The sequence below is a fragment of the Panthera leo genome, chromosome A1 (assembly GCF_018350215.1).
Source record: "Panthera leo isolate Ple1 chromosome A1, P.leo_Ple1_pat1.1, whole genome shotgun sequence".
NCBI classification, from domain to species: domain Eukaryota; kingdom Metazoa; phylum Chordata; class Mammalia; order Carnivora; family Felidae; genus Panthera; species Panthera leo.
Window position 1 is genome coordinate 51,493,421 of NC_056679.1, and position 22,867 is coordinate 51,516,287.

The 22,867-nt window shown below is 36.7% G+C and overlaps 1 protein-coding gene across 2 annotated transcripts in view; it reads left to right on the forward strand.

Annotated features, from left to right (window-relative positions):
• SCEL (sciellin) overlaps positions 1-22,867 on the forward strand; it is a 207,738-nt gene that overhangs the window by 177,395 nt on the left and 7,476 nt on the right. For both annotated transcript variants that reach the window (XM_042928400.1, XM_042928407.1), the window contains 7 exons: positions 2,433-2,492; positions 2,636-2,695; positions 2,839-2,895; positions 10,826-10,888; positions 16,520-16,612; positions 18,446-18,517; positions 20,492-20,566. In XM_042928400.1, the coding sequence (XP_042784334.1) occupies positions 2,433-2,492; positions 2,636-2,695; positions 2,839-2,895; positions 10,826-10,888; positions 16,520-16,612; positions 18,446-18,517; positions 20,492-20,566 (480 nt within the window). The remainder of the gene's footprint in view (positions 1-2,432; positions 2,493-2,635; positions 2,696-2,838; positions 2,896-10,825; positions 10,889-16,519; positions 16,613-18,445; positions 18,518-20,491; positions 20,567-22,867) is intronic.

Here is a 22,867-nt window from a genome sequence, read left to right on the forward strand (position 1 = left end):
GCATTTTCAGGGACCCAAGGCCTGAAAAAGGGGTCTATAAATTTGTTATTTTCAAGTCATTGAGATAAATTGCGTGATGCTATCAATCAAGGCAATTCAGAACTGATACTGAGATCCTCGTTTTGTTAAAACACTGTTGTCTTTTCAGTAGTGGTAGAACATAGCATACAATTATATATTTTCTAAGCCAGGATTTCTCAAACTATGGGTCAAAACCCACCAACGGGTCTTGTAATTAATACAGCAAGTAGCAATCAGCACTTTCCCTCAATTAAATAAAATTAATTAAATAGAGTGGAAAACATGAGAGTTATTATGTAGGAAGGGTATTATTTAATGAAATTTGTGTTTGCTTATGTGTGTGTGTGAGTGTGCATATCTCTATCTGAAGAGAGTATTGAGTTGTGATGTAAACCTTATTTCTTTTTTTTAAGTTTATTTATTTATTTTGAGAGAGAGAGCACAAATGCCTGCAAGTGTGAGTGGGTAAGGGGCAGAGAGAGTAGGAGAGAGAGACTCTCAAGCAGGCTCTGTGCTAATGGCAGGGGCTCAATCTCACGAACCTTGAGATCATGACCTGAGCCAAAATCAAGAGTTGGATGCTTAACTGACTGAGTCACCCAGGCGCCCCTAAAATGTATTTCTTAATGCGCTTTATGAAACAGTAATTTGAATATCACTTTTCTAGGTTGTTGTATAAATGACATTTTCTGTGCTCATCAGAAGAGTGAAAATGGAAGTTCCCATGGTTGTGTGTGCAGTTTAATCATGTTGGCACATGAATGTTGTATGTAGTTACACTAAAAAATATTATGGCCTTTGAACACATTATCTTCTCTACAATGTCTTATTTGTATTTTTTATCCTAATATATGAAATTAACCTCACTTTATTTTATTTAAAAAATTTTTTAATTCCTGTACAGTTAACATACAGTGTTACAATAGTTTTAAGGTGTAAAATAATCTCACTTTAGAGGTCATTGTCTTTTAGGCACAGTTGACTTTATACTAAATCTTGCAATCAATTTATACAAGGAAATTATATTTTGGATAGCTCTTATAGGATAATCCTTCCTTTAATAGTATTTGTAGAAACCAATTGGTTATCTTTAATTGCGAATACTATTCCTGAAGATAATTCAAAACAGTGAAAATTCAGTTAGCAGCTTTCTGTCTACCGTGGAAATCTGAGAACAATGATGGAAGCCAGGGGCTGGGAAGCACATTCAATGGAAATATTAGGTTTGGGGGAGGGAAATGCAGACTTTTTCTCAGAACTTTTCAGTGATGAAGTTCTAAAGGGCTCCCCTTCAGCTCTCAACATTGTTTTAATATTTTTGACAAGTAAAATGTCTCTTATTTTTATATAAGGAGAAAGGACTGTTTGGAGGGAAGGGTAGACAGGCAAGTTGGTGTCCAAGATGTACTGAAAGCAGGCATTCTCAGTCCTGTGATTTCTATTTTTTTTTTAATGTTTATTTATTTTTGAGAGAGAGAGAGAACACACATGCTCATGAGTGGGGGAGGGGCAGACAGAGAGGGAGACAGAGAATCTCAAGCAGGCTGTGTCCACTGTCTGCGCTGAGCCTGACATGGAGTTCGAACCCGCAGACTGTGAAATCATGACCCGAGCTGAAATGAAAAGTTGGAAGCTTAACTGACTGAGTCATCCAGGCACCCCAGTCCTATGATTTCTTGCCATTACAGGCTGACACATTTCTCTGAATAAATATTAAAAAGGGGTTTACGGGAACAACTGAAAAATCACCACCTGCCAGCCCTTAAAACAAGGTATGACACGAAGGCAGTGAATGGCAGCAAACTATGTGGGAAGAAATACTGTTCTTGACTGAGGAAACGAACTGGTGTGGCTTCAGATAGGAAGCAGACAGTCTTCAGAGCATGTAACTAATTTGACCATGAACAGCTGAGTTCATTTCAGCTTTTTAGTCATTGTAAAGGAAAGAAATGTCATGGTTTTGAAGGATTTCTAGAACGCTCCTTGCCAAGTCTTATGCTAAGTATAATCCCAATTTTAGAGCTTATTTTAAAAAATATCTTCAGTTGGTGAATATGATTTAAAAACTAACAAGGACAAGGACATTAAAATCAGCTTGTATCTTCATAACGTTAAAACACTGCAGAGTGGAAAGTTGTTAATCCCAGATGCTTGCTGTGAACACCAGCCAGCGTGCCCTCGTAGATGTGCTCTGGCTATGAAGCATGTAAAGTCAGAGCAACTTCTCTTCAAATCCAGCATAGACTGTCCCCCCAAATTAGCTAGAAAACTTATTTGAAGGCTGTTCTATGCCAAACCAGTATGTCTCATGCTAAATGATAAGACGGCTAATCCTTTCTTCTAATTCCAACCAACTTGAACCCGCATTACCTCTAACCCAAGCTGCTTTAATTTTTTTTTTTCACGTAAAGAAATCGAGATCTTGATAAGCTCATCAGAGTGAGTCCTGAAACTCTCACTAACAACCAAAGGTAATAGAACTATATTAATTTTTGTGCTTTGGGCAGGAAGAATATTTTGGTTTATTATTATTTCAAGCAGATTTATAACCTTAATGCTCCTGCCAAAAGAACTTTACCATTAACCTTCTCTCCTTTTATTTTTCTATTTAAAGAAACCAGGATCTGGATAACCTCATCAAAGTGAGTCCTGCAGTGACCAGGAGCAGTCAGAGGTAATCAAATAAAATAGTCATTTCATGTTTTCATCTGTCTGTTGCCCCTGGGTGCAGTGGATTTATAATGTGGCTTTATTGACCCAGCGCAACCAAAACCTATCACTAAGCTGAATTTATTTATTTTTTTCTCTTTTGAACAGTGAAGGCTTGGACAGTCTCATTAAAGTGAAATCTTCAGGTCTCAAAAACACTGAGCGGTAAATGACTTTGCCTATCTTGAGGTGTTCTCAAGGTTCTAGTTAGGAATTGTGTTTCTTTCTCTCTCTCTTAAAGAAGCCTTTTATTGGGGTGCCTGGGTGGCTCAGTTGGTTAAGCATCTGACTTCAGCTCAGGCCATGATCTCACAGATGGTGAGTTCGAGCCCCATGTCAGGCTCTGTGCTGACAGCTCAGAACCTGGACCCTGCTTCAGATTCTGTGTCTCCCTCTCTCTCTGCCCCTCCCCTGCTTGCTCTCTGTCTCTCTCTCTCTCTCTTAAAAATAAATAAACATAAAAAATTTTTTTAAAAAGAAGCCTTTTATTTTTCTTTAGTGTTCAAATGAAGACACAGTTCTAAGTCATGTGTCTCCTGTCAGCAAGGAAACATCTTGCACTCCTCTGGAATCGCACTATTTGGGACTCGGTTCTGTACTTTTTATTTATTTACAGGAGTGCAACTTTGTTTGTTGTCTACAGCATGTTAGGACTGAAATGAAAACTGAATGCAATCAAATCAGAAGAAAACGTATTTCCAAGAAACTGAACCAAACTGGTGGCTTATATAGATGACTATAGAGCATCAGAAAGGATATTCAGGGTCCTCAAATTACAGATCCACAGTTTGTGTGGACTCACAGAATATTACAGCAGATTTTTAACCTTGAACTTCCATTTTGAGTTCTGCAAATATAGTATGATTTAGTATCTTTATGTGATATCTACATCTTTCACCTAAAGGGGCTTATTAATAGACAATAAGGTAATAATAGATAATGCACCCAAGTGCCTAATATCAGAAATTCAAATTGTCCTGCTGACCTGAAATGTTATCACTATAAACATAAAGCTGGGAACCATAGTGTCAATATTCTAAGATGAGGAAAGCAAGTTAACATACGGAAACGTGCTTCGAACCCACTGGGGGAAAGAAGGCAGTGTAGTACATTCATGGCTCAACTCTTGCGTCTCCTAGTTTGTTGTCTATGTTAGTATGTGATTTTGCTATTTCTGCTTATATGGTTTTATCACTGGGGTGATGGTGTCTTTGGAGGAGGGAGGCACTGGAAGAGCCACCGTCACTGAGAGAAGTAGCATTTACTGAGCCCCTTTCATGTGACTGGCAATTTACATACATTCAATCCTTACAATGAGAAACATATTCATGAGAAATATATTCATATAACCTACTTTATAGAAGAGGGGAGTATAGCTCAAAGACATTAAATGACCTTCTGAAGAAAGAAAACATATCCTGGGTCTAAACTCACGTCCTTCTGATGCCACTGCCTAGAAGAAAAACAGACTCCCATCTTCTTTCCATCCTTTATACTCACCACAGTCCCTTCCCTTCTAAATCCCCCTTCCTGCAGCGAAAGAAGTACAATTACGTATGCTTATTCTAGCAAATTATCACTTAAGTGACAGGGAAGAGAGAAAGTACTTACCTCATAGAGGTTTCCTACCAGCTGAAATAACAGATTTTGGTGTCAACCCTGCCACTGATGATTGTATGGAAATATCTCTGTTAAGTGGAAGCATTTCTTCATAGTGGTTTTGGTTGGGATGGAATTTTCTTTTTATTAGTAATAGTATTAGGATTGTTAGGAGGTCCCCAACTGTGCTGGAAGTGATTAGGTTTAATAACCATGTACAGAATAACTAACAGTGGCTCCTATAGCCAACCCCTCCCTCGGTGTCTGATTCCACAAAATGTACTTCTCTCTGTCTCTCTGTCTCTGTCTCTGTCACACACACACACACACACACACACACACACACACACACTTTCCTCTTTTTCTCACTTTTCCTTCCTTCCCTCCTTCCCTCTGGCACATGTGCTATGTTGACAGACCATGGTAACTTTCTGGTAAGAGTTTTATCTTTTGTTTATTAGAAGATGCCAATTTTATAAAGAGGTAGTTTGTATTTCAGCAACTTCTAATAAAACATCTATAGAAAGAAGGCATTTTCCTTATATGGACGAGATTCCTATAAAAATAAAATTTTAAAATATTGGCCATCATGTGGCTTTCGGATGGAGGCTTGATCCATAAATCTAACCTAAGCAACGTCTGACTCTTCTTTACGAGTGACACCAGATTTAATGATAATCAGCCAGGTTATCAAGAATTAGAGCAGAACAGACAAACAGGAAAGCTGTTTACTTGAAAAAAGTGACTTCATTCAATTGGCTCAGCCACCTGTAACTATAATGTATCTACCCTGCCCACTTTATTTTAATGGGTAAAGAGAGGGGCATTTTAAAGCATCTCCCAGAGGGATAACAGCCACAGGCAATTTTACATCCAATTCAATGTGACATGGCCACTGATTATTTAATAGCAGAACAGCAGTGAATTAGAGTCCTTTTTATGTGACTTTGCTGACATTTCCAGCAGCTGTATATGTAATTCACACTTAGGGGTGGAATAAACTTTGGTCATCGATCAGAATATAAGCAGGTGTCCCTGAGCTCCTTCTAGGAACATAACAACATGAACAAATGCAAATGTGCACAGAATTTTCATTTATTCAGGGAGAAACTGCATGGCTTTTAGCAGTGACAGCCTCGCATTGTCATGAACCAACATAAAAAGGAGGCATTCAATTATCTGAGGCTACAAACTTCTGCTCCCAAATGAAGATTGAAAAGCAGCTAGTGCCATGGAGGCCTTTACAGTTAGAAAAGACATCCTTCATCTGAAGTAGAAAAAAGATTCTGAACTATTTGTATTATTATACTTCCATAATTTTAAGGGCTTCCTACTTCCTAAGACATATACCTCCAAGTTTTAGTATTCCAACAAGAGAAGAGTTTCTTCCTATCTTCCTATTGCAGATTTCTCATATTTCTGCTCAAGGAAGAAAGCTGGGGGAAGGGGTGACCTTGACTCTTTCCAGTGCTTCATTCCCCATAATTGGCAGGCCACTCTGCATGCCTCTATCTCAGGAACTAAGATACCTTATCTTTTCCGATACTACCAGGACCAGAATACAATTCGGCCTCCTAATTGGTCCCTCTGCTACCAGTTTCGCCTTCTGTCCTTTAGTCCATTAGCCACACTGTAGAGTGATCTTCCTGAAGCACAGATCTGATCACGTCATTCTGATTAAATCCTCTTGTGGCTTCCCATTGCCGTTGGACAATGGCCATACTCCTTAACCTGGTTTCCGAAGCCTAGCTGATCCTGCCTTCACAGGCTTTCCCCACCCCTACCCACCGTGATGCTCCCTCCACAGGCAAACCCCACCCATCTTTCATTCATATTGCATTGATAACTTCTACTTATTCTTTAGGTCTCAAATTAGGTGTCTCTCACTTAGCTCAGGGAGGCCCCTACCCCGGACCCACCACATCTGCATCAGATGCTTCTTTTAGATATTCTCAAGCTGTCTGACCTTCCTGTCCCAAGCTTTTGTCTCCTAGAGGGAATTATTATTTAATCACCTCTCCCCAACTATAAGATTTTTGAGGGTAAGGATTGGGTCTGTCTTGTTCACTTCTTTACTTACAATATAGGTAGAGCACAATGCCTGACACATTTTCGGTGCTTAACAAAAACTCTGTGAATTAGTCTAAAATCTCAAACTAATCAAGGACCTTTGGTCGTCCATCTAGATAAAGCTTATTGCTTTTCAGCTCTAACATTCTGAGCCCCCACAAGTGAAACCAGATTGAAGGAATCTGATATGACTGGTCTGCTTGCTGAAGCCATTGGCTATCTCTTGCTCATGACATAACCTCAATCAACCATGGTGATGACTTAAAGCCACTAAAATTCTTGAGTACATCTTACATTTAAAATACCTACATTTTCCAATTACCTATGGACCTGTTAATTTCTTTAATATAAAATATTTAAGACTTTCTCATTGAAAAGACCTATAAAGATATATAAAACCAGGCCCATTTTGCCATGTCAACAGAGCTGAAGAATTATACCACTTATCTCTCTGTATTCTGTACTTCCTTTTGAAAGACAAATATTCCTTTTGAACTAAAGCTTAATGCCTAAGATTTAGTTCTTGGCATAGAAGAAGTGCCATAGTAAATTTTTTATATGGAGGCTCTTAATTTTGCAAATGTGTTTGATACTCTACAAAAGCAATTTAAGTAAGCTGTAGAGAGAGAAACATATTGCAGCTTTTAATAAATACCTCCCACGCCCTCATGAGAGTGGTGAGTGAGCTGTTAACTTTCTCTCATGCAGAGCGTATCTTGAGAAAAGTTGTATAAAAGCAGACATAGTAATACCTATTTTTTTCTTCATCTGCTCTGTAGTGGGACAGTGGAAAATAGATATTACTATAACAAAGATAAATGCTTATATCTAAGATTTGTGCTGTGACTTTACATAACAGGTAACTCATTCCCCACCCCACCCCCAATTTTGAAAGCTACATTTAAAAAAGCCTTTTTAGGTGCAAAGGTTAACAAAATTTCTTTTTAGCCTTCCTCACTGTATCCACAGAGAACTGGCAATTTTTCTTGGAGCTAATTCAAATTGCTCATAAATGTATACAGTTATAAAGTCTTTCTTCCACTGCAACTGTCATGGAAAGGGTTTGGAATCAAGCCTTTGCTCCACCCTGCTGCATGTAGCTGGGCTTCTATAAAAATCTGCTTGTCACACTTTGGCGCACAGCTTTTCCTTTTCTACCACAGTGTAAAAACACGACGCAATAGATGTGTTCTTACTGAGAGAGTGGGAATTTATTTTTGTATCCTTCAACTTGGGAAGTTTATGGGCAATCTGAACTTCTTTTATTGGATCTTCCAATCTAGCTGATGACGTCAATCAGAGTGAGCAACCAAAGCAAATACACATTTTGTGCTTCTCATACTCTGGAACTTTTCATTTTGCTTTGCATATTAGTATAGATTATTCAGAATAAAATATTATAATCCACTCTGTCAAATTTGATATGTGATGCTGTTTAATAAAAACAACAAAGATTCTATGAAACCACTAATGTGGTTTATTTGATGATTCACAATTATACCACTTTGGGCATGCGCTTCTTTGAAGGCTTTTGCATAGGTTCCAATTTTGAGTTACCTACTTGTAGTTGTTGGATTTGTTAGATTCTGGCTTCTCCTTGTTTCTCAGGTCCAAGCCTATTCCTGCTCTCCCTCCTAGTAGCTGGGGTCCACAAAGGCTTGGGTCCTTGGGCGGGGATGGAGGATGTGCAAAGACCCAGCGTCCGAAGAAGCCAGGAACAGAAAGTGCCAGCAGAAGTGAGGATGTGCAGGATCAGGCTGAGAAACCGAGGGTAATCATGTTGTGAAGGCACAGGAGATCTCTATTAGTTTTCTAGGGGTGCCATAACAAGTACCACAGACTGAGGGGCTTAAAATAGAGATGTATTTCACACAGTTCTACAAGCTAGAAGTCCAAGAATAAGGTGACTTGTCTGCAGGGTTGGTTCCCTCTGATGATTGAGAGAGGAGTCTATTCTAGGTCTCTCTCCTTGGCTTGTAGAAGGCTGCCTTCATCCTGTATCTTCACATTGTCTTCCATCTGTATGTGTCTTAGTCCAAATTTCCTCTTCTTGTAAAGATACCAGTCATATTGGATTAGGGCCTACCCTAATGACCTCATTTGAATGTGATTACCTCTGTGAAGACCCTATCTTTAAGGAAAGTCACATTCTGACATACTAGCATTAGGACTTCAGCATGTGAATTTGGTGGGGGAAACACAATTCCATCCCTAACAATGTCCCAGAACAAGGATACAAAGCCAGATCTAAGACCTGCATAAAAAAAGAAATATATGCAATTGGTGACTGACACCAATGGAGATGAAATGTCCATCACTTCCTTTACTGATCTTTTTCTACAAGGTCATGGTGCACACTAAGCGTCTGGATGTGGGTGGAGCTGACTGCCTTAAAAGTTCGGGGTCTAATGTCTTCCCCTTGGGGACCCATTTAATATCTGTTCTCAGAGCTAGGTAAGGTAGTTAAAGGTCTCCCCTAGAGAAGTGGAAAAAGGGAATTTAAATTTAATCTCAGAAATCTTTGGGAGCAGTTTCTAAGTGCAAAGCCATGTAAGGCCATGGCAGTGAGACTCTACTCTCAAGTTATAGTGAAAACCATCAGTGTCCATCAGTGGCCCTCAGTTCATCCTAGGTTAGCAGTAGGAGAATCGTTTGCTGGGACAAAATTCTAATTCTCCCAAGATTCACATATCCTGGTGAAACTGGATATGTGACATCATGGTACTTCTCTTAATTTTATTTCATTATCCCCAAGTATGTAGTAAAGTATTATTTTAAAATTATCAAAGGAGGATTACTTAATGCCCAGATTATTAAAGTAGTACAGTGGCCCTTGAGGCCAAGAAGGTAGCTCTAATAATTAGCGAAGGGCCATCAGGGTTTAGCAAAAGTCTTCTGTCTCCCTTTCTAAATTTGAATGATGTGATCTGGGAAGTTTCCTTACATAGTTCATTGAGAGAGTCAGTTCTGAATTTTACATCATTCAGACTGCAGAATCAGATGATTGCAATACTTCTGAGCTACTTCTGAAATCTTGTGCTTTTTACTTGTGTTACTTAGCATATTTTCCCTACTGTAACTCCCATTAAAAAATAATCTAACTAATTTCTACATTTTCAAAATTATGCAGCTAGTATTTTAAATGTGAAGTTTAAATGTAGCTATGGAATGCTACCCAATTTGCAGATTTATCAATTATTGGTGGTTTGGATGTTATATGAAAGGAGTATTAAATCTCAATACACTACAAGAAATTTTTGTAGTATTGTTCATCCTTATCAATATTAATTTTGTGAGTGAGAGTCCATACTCTGATTCCATGTGAGTGAGAGTCCATACTCTGATTCCTTGTTTAAATCTACTATTCAAAATCATGAGCAGGGAGATTTATAAAAACTAGAGTTAATTCCAAAGATGAGAGAAATTAGAGCAGAAATACAAATGAAAAGGCAGTCCATCAAAATAGTGAAATCAATAGTGCCTCCTGCTGTGTCACTGAACTTCTGTTAGCTGTCATTTATTTGTGCTTATTCAGTTCACCCACAACGGAGGTCGCTGTGCCATGAATGTTACTTACATTAACTCATTCATTCTCACCACAACTTAATGAAATTAGATAGGGTTAGTCTAGTTTACAAAAGGAAGATTAAGAAGGTTGATTAACTTGTCCACAGAAATAGAAGAGATGGCCTCATTGTTCTGGCTTCTAAACAACTGTCCTAATCAATTGGGTTCATGACAAAGGCTTTTCCAAACTCATGGGGGAAAAAATAATCAAGAACCACCAGTGATATAGCCAATATATAAATAACTAATATTTGAAAAAAAAACATATCAGAGGACATTGTAGATCGTGAAAGCATATGAAAATCATTGCTGCAGCTCAAGATTCAAGAATCTAATTGTCCCATTTATCCTCCACATTATGTATTGTTTATTCAAATTTTGGGTTTCATGTTTCTGTGATCTACAAAGATGGAATGAAGTCTCTAATTAAATATCCAAGAATTGACATTGGATGGGCAGGTGGCTTGGCCTCAAATCTTGACTCTTTTACAAATTAGTTAATTGACCTTGGAAAATTCACTTAGCCTTCCTGAGCCCCAGATGCTGTCCTGCAGGGTTTTGTGAGATCTGAATGAGATAATCCATGTGAAAATACATAGTTAGTACTTTGTGACACAAAGTTAGTACTCATTAAATGTTAACTGAATGAGACTATAAATAATTGTTTATTTACAGACCAGATTTCTCAAATCTTCCAAAAGATTAGTTCTTTCTTTCTCACACATAACCTATGCTTTCATATTTGAGTTATAGATCAAATAGCTCAATGTCTGATTTCCAATGTTCTATATGATATATATATTTATTTATACATATTTATACTATACATAATAATTATGTGGGTTTTTTTCACCTATAGCGACCAAGACCTGAAAAATTTAATTGAAGTAAATTCTAATGTCTCTGAAAATAAAAATGGAAGGTAAGACTTATTATAATTTACTTTTTTTGTTATCAATTTCATATGAGCCTACACAAATTATATAACATTAGAAGATTTACTGAGGAGTTGAATTGTATTATGGTATTTAGATATAAATACGATTGAAATACAAAAATCAATATGCAGAGTACTTAATAGATAATATGGAAAAAAGTTAACAAAAGTCAAATTCTGTTGGAATTTCTGACTAAGGGCCTTCTATTCAATTGCTTAGTGTAAAAGGCATCATGGAAATTCAAAGCTCTGCACTTGGCTGTGAAAATTTATTTTTACTTATTGTTGCTTGGTAGTTTTTCAGTGGTGCAGAAAGCACTCTGGGAATGTCTTTCTTGGATACCCAGTGCTAAAAGAATGCGCAAATTCATCACAGCTACAAAACAAGACCTAGTTTTGGAATTTCTTTACACTGCACAGTATAATGGCATTAAAACTGTTGTATTTTGTTTCTTATACAAGAAAAGTTGGGATAGAAGCTCTACTTCATTGTCGTTACAGACTGTTTAGGGAAGAATTAAATTGTTTTCCGTGTTTTGCAGTCTCCCCAGACCTATGGGGGACTCTAAAAACAATGGGTTCCTATTTTTTACCTTCATAAGGTACAGTTGTCTTTTCTGTTAAAAAATTTGCTATACAAAGAAATGATACTGTCAATGTTGTGTGTGGAGAGTGGAAAAGCAGAAAGAGATCTGGGTCCCCAAGATGTCTACAAAAGACTCTTGCATCTAATGTTAGTTTCTTTCTCTTCCATTAATTCCCTAAATCATCTTCTGCCTTCTTTTCTTGTGATCACACAAAAGGTTTTGATAAAACTAGGGAGGGTAAGTTTTCAATAGAATCTGTTTATCTTAGAAAAACATCCATTATTTTGGAAGTAGGACTGGTCTTACAGTTAGCCAGTCTCACTCAAGTATTATCTGGAAATGATTAAGGTAAAAAATTGCAAGTAAATGTTTATGTATGGTTAAGGAACTTCTCATTTAATATGATTTGACACATGCTCCAATTTCAGCGTGACTTGTTTATGAAGGATTAATGAAGAAATGGAATATTATGGAAATTTAAAAGCAGGAATGGTAGCATGGGCGGACCTCATAGAGGCCTGATCTGGAAGGTTATTTCTTCTTGGCCAGAGGACATTCCGTAAGGAATCCTTGGACATTAACCCTAGTTCTTTGTTATTACTATAACTTAGCTACTTCCTGAATATTGGCCACTTCCTATTTTTGTCTTGCTTTTCCTTCTGCGTATTGGCTTTCTTATTCTTTACCCTATATCTATTTGATAACCAAGAATCTTTGCTGCTTTGCAGTTTCTACCTCCTCATACCTTGAGCTTACTCATGGTAAGCTTTTTCATGGCCTGTCTGGCCTTCTAAAGCAAGGCATTATGGATGTGGCCATCTGCACTGAAGATGGTGTATAGATGGAAAACACCATGGTTGACAATAAGATACACATATTCTCCTTTCCCTTCCTGCAGTTTTGTCTGTGTCTCCTGCCTGACATAATCCAACTGTGACATACATTCACAAATGTACCCACTCTCTCCCAGTGAGACAGGAATCATCACATTCAGTTACTATGTCAAGAAGCCTTAACTACCACCACTACAAAACCATTTTTTGATCCCTGACTTCTGTTTCCAGGTAGTGTTCATTCTCCTTCAGTTCGATCACAATCCTGAATATGTACAATGTTTCATGGTCTGCTCTCTAGAAATGAAATGGAAAATGTAAGCACCACCCTGGCACTGACACAAGAACTGTAATAAAAAATTTCCCCTGGAACAGAATGGAAAAAAGAAATCTCTGGGCCCAATTTTTGTGCCCATGTATTCTGGCTACAAAAAAGGACTTTCCAAATGGGTAAATGGGTAAATATTTAATAGGAAGAAAATTAAGAAAATTCACAGAGAGTAAGAGACTTGACTAAGTGTAGAAGTTTAGTAATTAGAGGGCTGGGATGAACCTGATTGTTCTGGCATCACGTCCTCTCTTTATTTTTTATAGTAGACTACTTTTTAAAACTATGTTTAAAATTTATAGTTTTTTACAAGAGCTCAAGACCTTGACATTTTATAGAAGTAAACCCCAACACATAGGATACAAAATAGTAAGCTCTTAATAAGATTTTATTCTTTATGCAAAAGAGATTTATAAAATTTGCAGTGGTATCGATGTTTATCAGTTGAAGTTGTTTTATGGTGTTTGAATCTTAGGTTGCTAATGTTAAGTTAGTAAGACAATGGAAATCTAAATAAGAGTCCTGGGCCAATCTGCTAAACTGAGACTTGATTCACTTTATGAATGTATTCACTTTGTATAGTAATTGGATGTCCAAGTAAATATATTTTTATAATTAGCATATTCATAGAGTGTACAACCATCACCACAATCAATTTTAGAACATATGTATCACCTCAGAAATCAACTCCATACCCATGAACAGTCACACATCATTTTCCTCCCAACCCCTCATCCCTAGCCTGCTTTCTGTTTCGATGAATTGCCTATTCTGAACATTTCATATAAATGGACTCATATAATATGTGGTCCTTTATGACTGGCTTCTTTCAAGATTCATCCATTTAATAGCATGTATCAGTACTTTATTTCTTTTTATTGCCAAATAGTATTTGTCCATTGTATAGCTAAACAGCATTTTGTTTATTCATTAATTGATGGACATTTGAATTGTCTTTGAATTTTGGATTGTATTTAACTATTGTAAACAATGCTGCATATATGTTTTTGTGTGGGATATGTTTTCATTTTCTTGGGTGTATACTTAGGAGTGGAATGGCTGGATTGTACAGTAACTCTATGTTTAACCATCTAAGGAACCACCAAACTATTTTCAAATCAGCTGTACCATTTTATACTCTCACTAGCAATGTATGAAGGTTCCAGATAGGTGAATTTTCAAGCTGAATTTCCAGCACAGGAGACATTTTCTCAAGAGTAATCCCATTTGAAATTCTGTAAGATCCAACACAGTGTTTGAATTTATATTTTGTAGAGTTGTTATTTAATTAATTAAGACACAAAACTATGACCATTAATTGGAAGTTATAATTCTACAATTTGTTTCAATGAATAATAACTTTTAAAGATAGAACTGTTAATTAACAAACATTGTGAGTCATGAGTTCTCCTTTATGAGGATTATTCAAGGCATCTGAGAGCAATACTTGGGCAGGGTTCCTCAATTGTACTGGTTCCCAAACTTTAGTGTATGTCACAACCACCGGCTGATAGAAAGACCACAGTTTGAGAACCAGTACTCTTCTGGGTAAGATGATGGGCTGCCCAGCCTCTTAGGTGGTGGTTCTCAACCTTAACTTGCATGTGAGACTCAGTGAAAAGGCTTAAAAGAATCCCAGTGCCCAAGCTGTAATCCAAGCTAATTAAATGAGAATATCTGGATGTGGGGCCAAGTAGCATTGTAAAAAGCACCACAGGTTATTTCACTGGTTGCCAAAGTATTTTTTAACTATTTCTATGGTTCTAAATAATTAAAAAAATATATTGTTACCACTTATTGGCATGAAGATAGAATTTCCTTTTTAACATCTATCACCATCTCTGGAAGAACAAAGAAAGACTTGGCAAGTATTACAGAGCCTAGGAGACTAAAGAGACATGATTATTATGTGGAAGATATATCCTGATTCTGATTCTGGAACTGAGAAAGGACATCAGAGGAAAAACTGATGAAATACAAATGAAGTGTGTAGATTAGTAAATAGTATTGTACCATGTTGATTCTTTAGTTTTGACAAATATACCATGGTTATGTATGATATTAGTATTAGGAGAAGCTGGGTGAAGGGTAGACAGATTCTCCACCTGTCTTTGTAATTTTCCCATACACTTAAAATTATTCCAAAATAAAAGGTCTTTTTTAAAAAAAATCTGTCATCTTCCAAACCTACTGGCATAGCAAAACCCATCAAAAAGTTTATTGTTCCACATTTCAAATTTGCTTACTAGTATTTAGTTTTCATTCACAATTATAAAAATTAAATCTTAGTGAAGCCATTATCATCATCTTATGATAAACACAGCTAGGAGATGCTACTTGTATTATTATTCTGTCTGGGCTTCCATAACAAAAGACCACAGACCAGGTGGCTTAAACAACAAAAATTTATTTTCTCACAATTCTGGAGGCTAGAAGTCCAAGATCAAGACCACAGACCAGGTGGCTTAAACAACAAAAATTTATTTTCTCACAATTCTGGAGGCTAGAAGTCCAAGATCAAGATGTTGTCAGGTTTGGCTTCTCCTGAGACATTTTTCCTTGGCTTACAGATGGCCACTTTCACACTGTGGCCTCGCATGGCCTTTTCTCTGTGTATGAACAAACATACACAAATCTCTGGTGTCACTTTTTTTTAATAAGGACACAAGTCCTGTGATATTAAAGCTTCACCCTTATGACCTCACTTAACCTTTTTTACCTTCTTATAGTCTCTGTCTCCAAATCACAATGAAGGTTAGAGTTTCAAAATGGGAATTTGGGGGGGGGAAACAATTCAGTCCATTATAGTACTGTATGCAGTTTATTCCCCTTTCTTCTTTGAAGATTTTGCTAACTAACTGGTGATATTTGATTTTATATTGCTGGGGATGGTGCAAACACATTCCAAACTCACTGACAACCTTCATTCCTTGAAGCTGTCTGTTAAAAATGGGTTTTTTATTGTATGTTATATGATTTGAATATTTTTAAGCAATTCCTAGCTAGGTTTATTATTTCTGGAATGACATATTCTAATAATTACGTTAGAAAGTTTTCTAATGTTCATTCTACTTTCTCATTACTTAGTATAATTTTAATGTAGCTGTATGGTTTGTGAAACATCTGTCTTAAAAGTAGAAGATGATTGTATGCCAGAGATAATATGTGAACAATGTTTTCCTCTTCTTTAAGAGCTATCTGGAAATGGAAGGAAAGTGTGTTTAAAAATGATAAGGCTTGATTAAGATCTAACCTGCCCTCTTGTTTTTCACATCTCTTCTATATTGGAGTTTACTAACCTGGAGGGATGAAAAGTGGCTAAAATTTTTGCTATTCCTGCATTAAAATTTTCCTCTGTTTCAGAGGAAAAAAAATATGCCTGCACTTTGTTAAACGTTGTGACACTTTTTAATTAGCAGAAATCTGAGTCAGAGTTCTGTAATCTTCAAAATATTTTTTCTATTAAAAACAAGATGGAAGCGAATTTCCAAAAGCAACCACTGGATAATTTTCATAAATTGATACACTCACAAGTTTATCATATTGTACATGAGATGCTTTCTACCGTGGCACTGCTGGTATTACAAGGTTACTGGAACCAATTCCAGATGGTTTTTGCCCTTGATAAAAAGGTTATTCTAATGTTAGATAATATGACACATGCCTGTAGATTATTCTTTAAGGTAAGACAGTGGTCACTCTGGAGGTGTAAAATAGTACATGTATTCTATTTATGTATCTGCACAGAAGCCAGACAAACATAAAGAGGTTTGTTGTATGTAAACTTAATTGAATAGAATTTTAATAAAACAAAAAAACTTCTAGTGGCCTTCATTTAAGTGCCAAATATTTGTGTCTGCTTTCCCAGGCTAGACAGCCAAGTCGGTGGATCCACTGATGCTATAAACATCCAGTTTACTAGAACTCCTGCCCATTCTTATGAAGCCAGGAAGAATCACAGGTACCACGGCCAATTATATACAAGTGACAGGACTTTCTCCTTCTGTTTTTAAAACTCATCTTACTTTAAACCTCCCCTTGCTTTGAAATGCAGAAATTTCTAATTTTATCAGTGGCTTTATGTAAACAGCTCCACACAAAGGTGTTGCATTAGCAACTTGGTCATTGGTAAGCTTTGATATCTGGGTAGGAAAGTGTAAATATTATTTTTTCCTGAAAATTTTACATTAAAAAAAACTGTGACACTGGTGTTGACGTTCTTTAGGCAGATTTTAAAGTTTCATTAAATTAGTTGTTATCATGTTCATTAAAGTTCATTAAAGTCAACTTTTTATTTTGCTTTCCAGATTTTTATTTAAATTCTAGTTAGTTAACATTCAGTGAAATATTGGTTTCAGTAGATTTCACTGATTCATCACTTACATACAACTCCCAGTCCTCATCACAAGTGCCCTCCTTAATACCCATCACTCATCTAGCCTATCCCTCCACCCACCTCCCTCCATACAACCCTCAGTTTGTACTCTATTGTTAAGAGTCTCTTAAGGTTTTTTCCCTCTCTCTCTCTTTTTCCCCTTTCCCATATGTTCATCTGTTTTGTTTCTTAAATTCCATATATGAATGAAACCATGTGGTATTTGTCTTTCTCTCACTTATTTTTCTTAGCATAATACACTCAAGCTTCATCCATGTTGTTGCAAAGGTCAAGATTTCATTCTTTTTATGGTTGAGTAATATTCCATTATGTATATGTGTACATACACACACACACACACACACACACACACACACATTTTTCCATAGTTTGGCTATTGTTGATAATGCTGCTGTAAACATTCAGGTGCATGTACCTGTGCTTGAATGTGTATTTTTGTAACCTTTGTGTAAATACATAGTAGTGCAATTACTGGATCATATAGTAGTTCTATTTTTAACTTTTTGAGGAGCCTCCATACTGTTTTACAGATTGGCTGCAACAGTTTGCATTCCCACCAACAGTGCAAGAGGGTTCCCCTTTCTCCGCACCCTTGCCAACACCTCTTGTTTCTTATGTTGTTAATTTTAGCCATTCTCACAAATGTAGGCTTAGAGACCTCAGCAACTTCTTAAAATGGAGTCCCAGAAGATGAAGAAAGAGGAAAGGGGTCAGAAGGTTTAGTTGAGCAAATTATAGCTGAAAACTTCCTCAATCTGGGGAAGGGCACAGACATCAAAATCCAAAAAGCACAGAGAACTCCCATTAGATTCAACAAAAGTCAGCCACCACCAAGATGCATCATCGTCAAATTCACAAAATACACAGACAAGGAAAGAATCCTGAAAACAGCAAGGAAAAAATCCTTAACCTACTAGAGAAGACAGATCAGGTTTGCAGCAAATCTGTCCACAGAAATTTGGCAGACCAGAAGTGAATGACATGATATATTCAATGTCCTAATATATGGGAAAAATATGCAGCTAAGGTCAACCTTTTGAGGTTTGTGGGGATAGTTATGGTTTGAAAAATAGGAATGGGACACCAGGGAAACACATTAAAATGTATTATAAATATTCAAAATAGTCCTCATGCTCTACAACAGATATTCTGAGTGACCAATTTCCATAGCAGCGTTCTGGAAGTAGGCCAAAACAGTGGACACCAGGAACAAAATAGGAGATGTGAAGAAATTTTGCAGAAGTGGATTAGTATCACTTTAACAATTACATTTCAAAAGTTATAATTTAAAAGGAATATATAAACACTATTTTTTGCATTGAATTGGATAATAGCCTTGCTGTTTTTATTATCCTTGTAAATAAGCTTTAAACATTAAGTAAATGGTTCGTGTTACAGCTCCAATGCTGAAACCAGGCATGCAGGACCAAAGGATACTGTGGTATACACAAGGACCTATGTGGAGAACAGGTACTGGAAATTTATTTAAAATATTTTGCTACATTTACTCTAATTTTGAAATCATCTATGTTAGGAGAGATGCTATTATTTTGGAGTATGTTTGCTTTTCTCAAATAGAAGACCATTTAGGGGTATATTGAGTTCTAGGTATATGATTCTTTATAATGTTTCCAATATTAAGTAGTTGGCAAATAACCATTGTCATTGGATGAACCAAATGCTTGAATATAACAAGTATACACATAATAGGATAACCATGTGAAAGTTCTCACATGATCATATATAACTATACATTATAACAAGCCTACAAAATTACACAATGCAAAATTACACAAAGTTACTCAGATACTCTCATGCTAATTTGAGTCACACTTTAATTAAATAGTTCTATACACTATTCTGGTTCTATCTAATCGAATCTATCTGTCTGTTTACCTTTCATCTGAAATAAGGGGTGTTACCTTCAGTAGATACACTCTGGCCCAAATTACAGAGAATGGATATCCAAAAAAATCTGCTACTTGGAGTGATGGATGTTGAGAAGAATGTCAACCAAGATCATGAATTCACAACCTATTTGATTTTCAGGGAGTATAAAAATAAGAATTAGCCTACCTGTGGAGTAATATACTGGTTAGGACTACAAATGTGATGTACGTGACATATGTGTTAACCAGAGCCCATTTCAAAGAGGGGAGACTATCTCTAGAGAGGGGTTCCTGAAAGGGCTCTGGGAAATTCAGTACATGTCAGAAAATGGACAATTTTCCAAAAAACCAAAAAAGGTTTCTCAAAACCACACCTAATTTACTTTGTAAAATGCAGGCTTAAGTTTGGTTTTTCTGCTGAATCTAAATCTCCCTAAACTCCACACTGATGGTGTAGGATAGTGTAGAGGCCTAGCATCAGATTTGGGATGGAGTCTGTCATTTACTAACCAAGTGGTTTTGGCAAAATCTACTTAACTTCTTCAAGTCTCAATTTCCTTATCAAGAAAATGGAAGTAATAATATATGTATCACGCACAAATGTGTGCAAACTCTTACTGAGCATTGTGGGTTATGTATTCCGAAGATACTCTATTTCTTTTCTTTTTTATATTCTTTTTTTAAAGTAAATATAATTTATTGTCAAACTGGTTTCCATACAACACCCAGTGCTCTTTCTGACAATAGTCTGCCTGTAGACAATTGGAGGGAGAAAGATTTCTTATTTAAAAATCCCAGGTAAAGTCTGTGGAATTACCACTCACCCTATGAAATAATAGGAATGTATTGCTTCCAGCCCTAATATACTCACAGGTAGCATAAGTAGTTGGGAAGCAATTATGAGCTGCCAGCTGGTTAGTGCATTGCAAGTTTCATTTGTCTTACAGAAGGACTGACATTTACAAACTGGGGCAGTCTGAAAAATAGAACAAAGGGGACTTAAAATTACACTTTTTTGCTTTCATTCTAGACTCTTCTTTCTTGGATGTTTTCAAGTAAAAATAAACATTTCTACAGCTTTCTCTAAAAGTTTAAGAGTCTCTGTGTCTCTACACAGAGAATGTTGATGTTGTGAATGTTGACGTTTCTATGTGCTTACACTGGCCCATGCTTTGCATATTTCCTTTTCTGTGTTAGATTACATGTGGCTTTCCTATAGCAAATGAATGAGGGAGGGGCAAGTATGCATTTCATGAGAAATGATAACTTCTTTTCCTGCTCACGCTTTTTCCTGCGCTCCTTGTCTTATGCTCTATTTCCTTCAGTAGATATGTCAATTTATATCAACCTGGAGGTGGCTTGTGCATCAACACTTTCCACATTAAAAAAAAAAAAAAAAAAGAAAGAGGTTAGTACATGGTCCTAACTTGTAACATCATAGAGAAGAATGACAAAGCTGCATGAGGTGTGTGTGCTTTGTCACCTGTGTATGGGTGTGTACATCAACACTAGGGAAATAGCTCAGTCCTCACATGTCAATTTTGTTTGTTTCTAGTAAATTACTGAAGGATGGATATCAGGAGAATATCTCTGGAAAATACATACAAACTGTTTATTCAACTTCAGATAGGTGAGTTGGTCTACATTTCCATATCTAAAAGTATATATACACACACACACATATTGATGGCTGTTTAATCACTCCAGATACACACACACACACACATATATATATATATATATATATATATATATATATATATATATACACACACATATACGTATGCATATATATACATACATACTTATATATGTAACTTCAGATAGGTGAGTTGGTCTACATTTCCATATCTAAAAGTATATATACACACACATCACATATTGATGGCTGTTTAATCACTCCAGATACACACACATATATATATATATATATATACACACACACATATACGTATGCATATATATACATACATACTTATATATACATATATTGGCATATATAGGTGTATATACTTATATGTATAACATTTTATATATTTTAGTGTATATGTATATACACATGTGTGTATATATACTTTTACATGTAATATATATTTTATATTCATATTTGATATATTTTTATTATATATATAATACTGAAATACATGATTCTCATCCATTGAACTTAGAGATGCTAATTAAGTGATTGTTATACGTGTGTATGGATGGAACAATGTACAACAACCTCTGCATCCAGGAATTCATTCCGAGGCTTCCTGGCTCTTTCTGCTTTTTGATTGCTGTACTTTATTCCAGCAGCTTTCCATGCCCTACAGCTGCCTGCCAGACCAGCCCCTCTGCTGTTGCTGATTCCCAGGAGTCCCCAGTAATGCCACATATTTAGTGTCTAGGCTTCATTGCATCACTTGATTGTGCCCTCAGCCCTTTCTCCTTGTGGTTTTCCAGAGCCAGCTCACCTACAAACAGCTGCATAGAGATGCTGCTACGACCCAGTCTGGGCCCACAGTCAGTTCCGAGGACAGGGGTTGCAGTGATTATCAAGTTAGTGCTAGTATGTTGACCCCAGGCTTTCACTGTTGGTGATCTTTTTTTTTTTTTTTTAATTTTTTTAATGTCTACTTTTTTTTTGAGAGAGAGAGAGAGAGAGAGAGAGACAGAGACAGCATGAGCAGGGGAGGGGAGAGAGAGAGGAAGACACAGAATCCAAAGCAGGCTCTAGGCTCCGAGGTGCCAGCACAGAGCTGGATGTGGGGCTCGAACCCATGAACCGTGAGATCATGGCCTGAGCTGAAGTTGGATGCTTAACTGACTGAGCCCCCCAGGTGCCCCTGGTAATCCTTTTTTACCATTTAATGTTCAGTGGGGTGCATAGATGATGCTCGTGAGAGTATGACCTGCAGATTTCCAGTGGAGAAAATTAAAATAATTAGCATTTCAACTCAACCACTGGAAATCAGCTGTAATGCAAATGTGTAACATTCTATTAGTGATGTTCCTTTATAGGAGAGGCTAGAAATATGACTTATCGAGGGTAAGGACATATCTTATTTTTATGCACAGCCTAAGCTTGTAATGCAGTGTTTGGCACCTAAGGCTACTCAGTAAATGTTTTCTGAAAAAAATAAACTAATGCTGTATTTGCGAAGGAAAACATGGATGGGCCAGGCACCAAAATTCTATCCTCTTTCTGTCACTCTTTTAAGATCTTGTATTACTAGTGATCTTCTGAGTGTCTTGCTTTTAAAGCACACTTCTTAGAAAAATAAAGTCATCTACACAAGCATTAGAATTACAAATGCTGCCTAAATAACCAGAAGCAAACAAATAAAAACAGCTTTTTTTCATAATGCTTTGAGAAGGTCTTTGGCTAACAATATGATCCTTTTTTTTAAAGTTTATTTTATTTCTTTTGTGTGTGAGAGAGAGAGGCAAAGAAGGTGAGAGAGAGAATCCCTGTTAACGTGGAACCCAACATGGGGCTGAAACTCGTGAACCATGAGATCATGACCTGAGCTAGTCAATAAAGTCGGTCGCTTAACCGACTGAGCCACCCAGGTGCCCCAACAGTATGATATTAATAAGGACAACACTATCATCCGAGCCTTCCCTGGGCTGATATTATCATTGTTAACTTAAGGAAGGAAAACATTCTTCACAAAAGTATTGCTCTTAATATGAAGAATTTCAGTTCCGTTATTAAAGTGGTCCTTGAAATTTTCCTTAGTCATCAGAGCAAAAGTCAATTCTCTGTAAGACCAACCCATCAAGCAACTTTTTTCTGTTGATTATTGTGTGAAATTAGCTATGTCCCCAGAGTTCTTATCTAAGCATTTCAATCCCATTGAAAGTGGCTTCCCACTTAACAAGATAAAGTCTAATTCCTTTGCACAATTATTTATGGGCCTTTAGAACCTGCTCCTACTGAATATTG